At 32.6% G+C, this 4,528-nt stretch overlaps 1 protein-coding gene across 1 annotated transcript; it reads left to right on the forward strand.

The window, feature by feature from the left end:
* Positions 1–363: 363 nt before the first annotated feature.
* Positions 364–2,478, forward strand: HELRODRAFT_179008 (hypothetical protein; the record flags this gene model as incomplete). Its single annotated transcript, XM_009027869.1, has 3 exons — positions 364–381; positions 1,778–1,906; positions 2,314–2,478. The coding sequence occupies 3 exons, from the start codon at positions 364–366 to the stop codon at positions 2,476–2,478; spliced, it is 312 nt and encodes a 103-aa protein (XP_009026117.1).
* Between the last annotated feature and the right edge of the window lie 2,050 nt (positions 2,479–4,528).

Genomic DNA, 4,528 nt, shown 5'->3' on the forward strand with positions numbered 1-4,528 from the left:
AAACTTGTCTTCTAGTTAAATTATAATTAAAGTTTTAACAAAATAAGAGCTGAAAAGCAACTATGCAAATGAAATTAGCATAAAAGTAGTTAGGTGTGACAACCTTTTTTCGTGTAGTTAACTAATAATATCATTATTAAATATTTATTACAAGGTAAGTAATGTTGTTAGTTTTTACAGTTGTTGCTAATTGTTTATAATAGTTAAGTCAATAATAATAGTTATCATTATTAAATAAATATTAGTAATAAATAAATTGTTTTAAAAAAATTACCGACTTACATAAAAACTCAGATTTTTTTTAATTTTTATGTTCAGTTTGTTATCAATTTACTCGTAAAAAACTAAAAAATTAAAGACAAAATGCTTAGCAGTGACAATGTAAGTCTGTAGTAAAGTAAACAGATTGAAGCACACATTTACTTTATTTTCATGTTAATTTCATTTACTTCAGCTCGAATTTTCACAATATTTTTATTTATAATATTTTAATTTTTGATATTTTTAAGTAATAATTAAATTTGTCAACGAATTTAAAAAGTTTGTTTGCGAAATTGAAAATTTTTCGGCGAATACAAAGTGTCAATAACTTCGTAACCATGGAAACAACGGTTACAATTTGCAAATCGAAGATAATGAATGTTACTACTCAGTTACTTAAATCGGTGATTTTTTGCGGTTGAAATAAACAATTTACAATGTTCAAATAACTTGTGTCCCGCTTTTTTTTAACATTATATAACATAATTAATCTATATACCAAAGGATATCTTGGGGTCCGGAAGTGAAATATTTATATTATGTGAAGACATTAACCGACCGCACTATAATATTAATTAGTAATGTTAAGAACCGTTTGGTAGGCTAATATTAATTAGTAATGTTAAAAACCGTTTTGTAGCATAATATTAATTAATGTTAAAAACCATTTTGTAGTGTATTGTTGATTAGCAATATTAGTATCGAACTTACTGAACCGTGAATGTTGAAGATTCATCCTCATTTGCATATCGAACTGTTGATTTGATTTCTGATATCATCACGCCATTTTGTTTTCTTTTTGTGCATTTTAGGTAGAATATAAGACTTGCGATTGTTACATTTTGTCATTAAGTTTAATGAAGTGAGCTGCGAGATTTTGCCACCGTCATTAGCTACTTGTAAGCAGCTGCGACTGAGCTAATGTTCTGTTTTGCTGTTTTGTTGTTTTCACTTTTATTGTTCGGAGTTGAGTCCAGGCGATCAAGATAGACGTTCGACAGAGTGCGGAGGGGGAGTCTATCTGCCCCGTGGCACACCCACTCACTGTTGATTGTTAATTGTGAAATCATCTTTCGATATCGTCCTAACCCATCATTCATCGTCAGTTCGTCAAACGGGTTGTCTTTCGGCTATTTCTCAGAATATTCGTTAATGATGTTTGGCTCTTTTAATCACGCCGACACAAAATCATTATTGACAGTCTCAGCCATCAATCTGGTTTCTTCTAGCGGTAAATTATTTAGTTATTCAAACAAACCAAATCACTGTAAAGTAAAGTAAACTAAACGCTATTCGTTGCCACTTTAGTTCCTAGATGTTCTTTGCACGTGACAAAAGGTCTATTTTATGTGTTTTCGTTATATCTTTATTTTGTTTATTTTGTTCATAAATTTTTTTATTTATTACTTTTAATAATCCACATTTTATTCCTCTCTTAAATGTACGTAGATGCAAGTCTACGAGCCTCACATGTTGTCCTAATTATTCTCACCTGATCTATTTGCAATCATTACAGTCTTTCGAGTTTAAAACTGACGCAGAAAAGTTGGGTTCATCGAAAGTAGAAACCATCCAATCAAGTAACTGCAATCTAGGTCGGGTCAAAGTTTATATGAAACTTGTTTCACATGGTGTCTCCGTTGAGGTAATTAATTAATTAATTAATTAATTAATTAATAATTTTTTACTTACAATAATTTGTTTGTCGGTCATTTTATTTTATTATTATTTTTATTATTTTTATCATTTTTATTATTATTGTTATTATTATTGTTATTATTATTGTTATTATTATTGTTATTATTATTGTTATTATTATTGTTTTGCTGTTGTCGGAATTTCTTTTTTTTTTTTTTTTTTTTTATTAGTCTTTATTATTGCAGCTCTGACATACGCAGAACCACTTACAATGTTACTGATATATCATCTATATATCTTTATTATGTTCTTCATATCTTCAACCAATGATATGAAGTAGCCATCTTTTGCCACAAAGGCTGTTTGTTTATCCTTTTCACACGACGTACACATGGATTTATGTGCACGCGCAAGCACCGCATCATATACGCTGAGTATATGATAGCCATTGAGATGTTTGACTCACTGAGCCATCTCGCCGGCCAGCATGCGACAACTTACGTCGTCTACCCATTAACCAACCCCGAAAGGATGGACGGCTGGGTTGACCGGGAGTCGGCTACCCGGATGAACCTGTAGAAACTGCAGAATTCGAACCCGGGTCGTGGAAGTGGTAGACAGACACGCTAACCACTCGGCCACGAGACCCCTAGCGTTACCACCGGCGTTACTGTTATTATGATTTTTGTTATTCAATCGATGTGATAGCTGTGTTGTTTGAGTTCTGGATTCTAAAATGCAGTAACCGGGTTCGATTGCGGACGTGCGCGATTGTCGCACGCTGTACTTGCGTTTATTTGCATATAACCCTAGGTATTTAGCTCGTCAGATTTGGGAATCATCGGCAGACATTAAGAATATTTATTGCGCTATATAAATTACAGGAAGTGGTTGATTGACTGATTTATTGATTTTTATTTATCATCATTATCTTCATCATCGAGTTATTTTTGTTTTTTATTGTTCTTCGTGTTTTGTTGTTATTATTTGTTTTCTTATGAGTGATGTTAAATATTTTTTATTATATTATGTACATATTCCTCGTAATAAATTGTTTGAAAAACAAGGTTCCATGTGGCGAACTGATATCGTCATCATCAGCGTTGCCACCACCATCACCACCACCATCACCACCACCACCACCACCACCACCACCACCACCACCACCACCACCATCGTCGTCGTCATCGTTCGTGCCGACTCTTCTGCAAGAGGAGCAGTTATGCGACATGATGGTCTCTCACATCGTCAAGGACTTCTGCTTGGTGGGACCGAGGGTTTGTTGATTGTTTTGCTGGCCGGCTGGCTGGTTTGTTCTTTGTTAGTTGTTAGATTGGTTAGTTGATTGGTTTGTTGTTAGTTGTTTGATTGGTTTGTTGATTCGTTTGTTGCTATTTTTTTTTATTGGTTAGTTGATTCGTTTGTTGCTAGTTGTTTGATTGGTTAGTTGATTCGTTTGTTGTTAGTGGTTTGATTGGTTTGTTGATTCGTTTTTTGCTAGTTGTTTGATTGGTTAGTTGATTGGTTTGTTGTTAGTTTTTTGATTGGTTTGTTGATTGGTTTGTTGTTAGTTGATTGATTGGTTAGTTGATTGGTTTGTTGCTAGTTGTTTGGTTGGTTAGTTGATTGGTTTGTTGCTAGTTGATTGATTGGTTAGTTGATTGGTTTGTTGCTAGTTGTTTGGTTGGTTAGTTGATTGGTTTGTTGCTAGTTGATTGATTGGTTAGTTGATTGGTTTGTTGCTAGTTGTTTGGTTGGTTAGTTGATTAGTTTGTTGTTAGTTGTTGGTAAGTTATCTAGTATTAATTTAGTTATTTGTTAGTGTTTGATTGGGTTTACTTTCTGTTGTCTGCATTGTATTTTAGATTTGTAGAGCGCCTCTATTGAGTTATCTTCAGAGGCACCATTGAATTGTTTTTGAGTTGTTTGATTAGTTTTTTTAGTTTGTTGGCTGGTTGATTTGTTTATTGGTTAGTGTTTAGTTGGTTGGTTTGTCAATTGGTTGATTCATTAATTTGTTAGTTGTTTGGTTGGTTGGTTTATCAATTGGTTGATTCATTAATTTGTTAGTTGTTTAGTTGGTTGGTTTGTCAGTCACCCAAATTTTCAGTTGATTTATTATTTAATTGATTAACTGATTGATTGGCTAGCAAATGGATTGAATGATTTTTGATTGGTTGGGTTGTCTGGATAATAATTGATTGGTCGGTCATTGGCTGGTTGAACATTTTCATCATTCACCATCAACCTTCATCACTCAGTCATCAACATCATGGATTCATCATCGGCCTGTCGTAATAATAATAATAATAATAATAATAATAATAATAATAATAATAATAATAATAACAACAATAATAATAATAATAATAATAACAATAATAATAATAATAATAATGATAATGATAATAATGATAATATTAATAATAATAATAATAATAATAAACATCATTACCATCATTGTTCCTATCATCATCCTATCAACATCGACGTCACCATGATTATGATCATCATCATCAACATCGTCATCATTATCGTCATCATCATCATCACCAGGGATGTGGCAAATCCTCATTGGTCAGCCACTTTGCAGATCTTCTTGGTTATGATGTTGAGTATGTCATGCTCT

Source organism: Helobdella robusta, assembly GCF_000326865.2.
Source record: "Helobdella robusta unplaced genomic scaffold HELROscaffold_51, whole genome shotgun sequence".
Lineage (NCBI taxonomy): Eukaryota > Metazoa > Annelida > Clitellata > Rhynchobdellida > Glossiphoniidae > Helobdella > Helobdella robusta.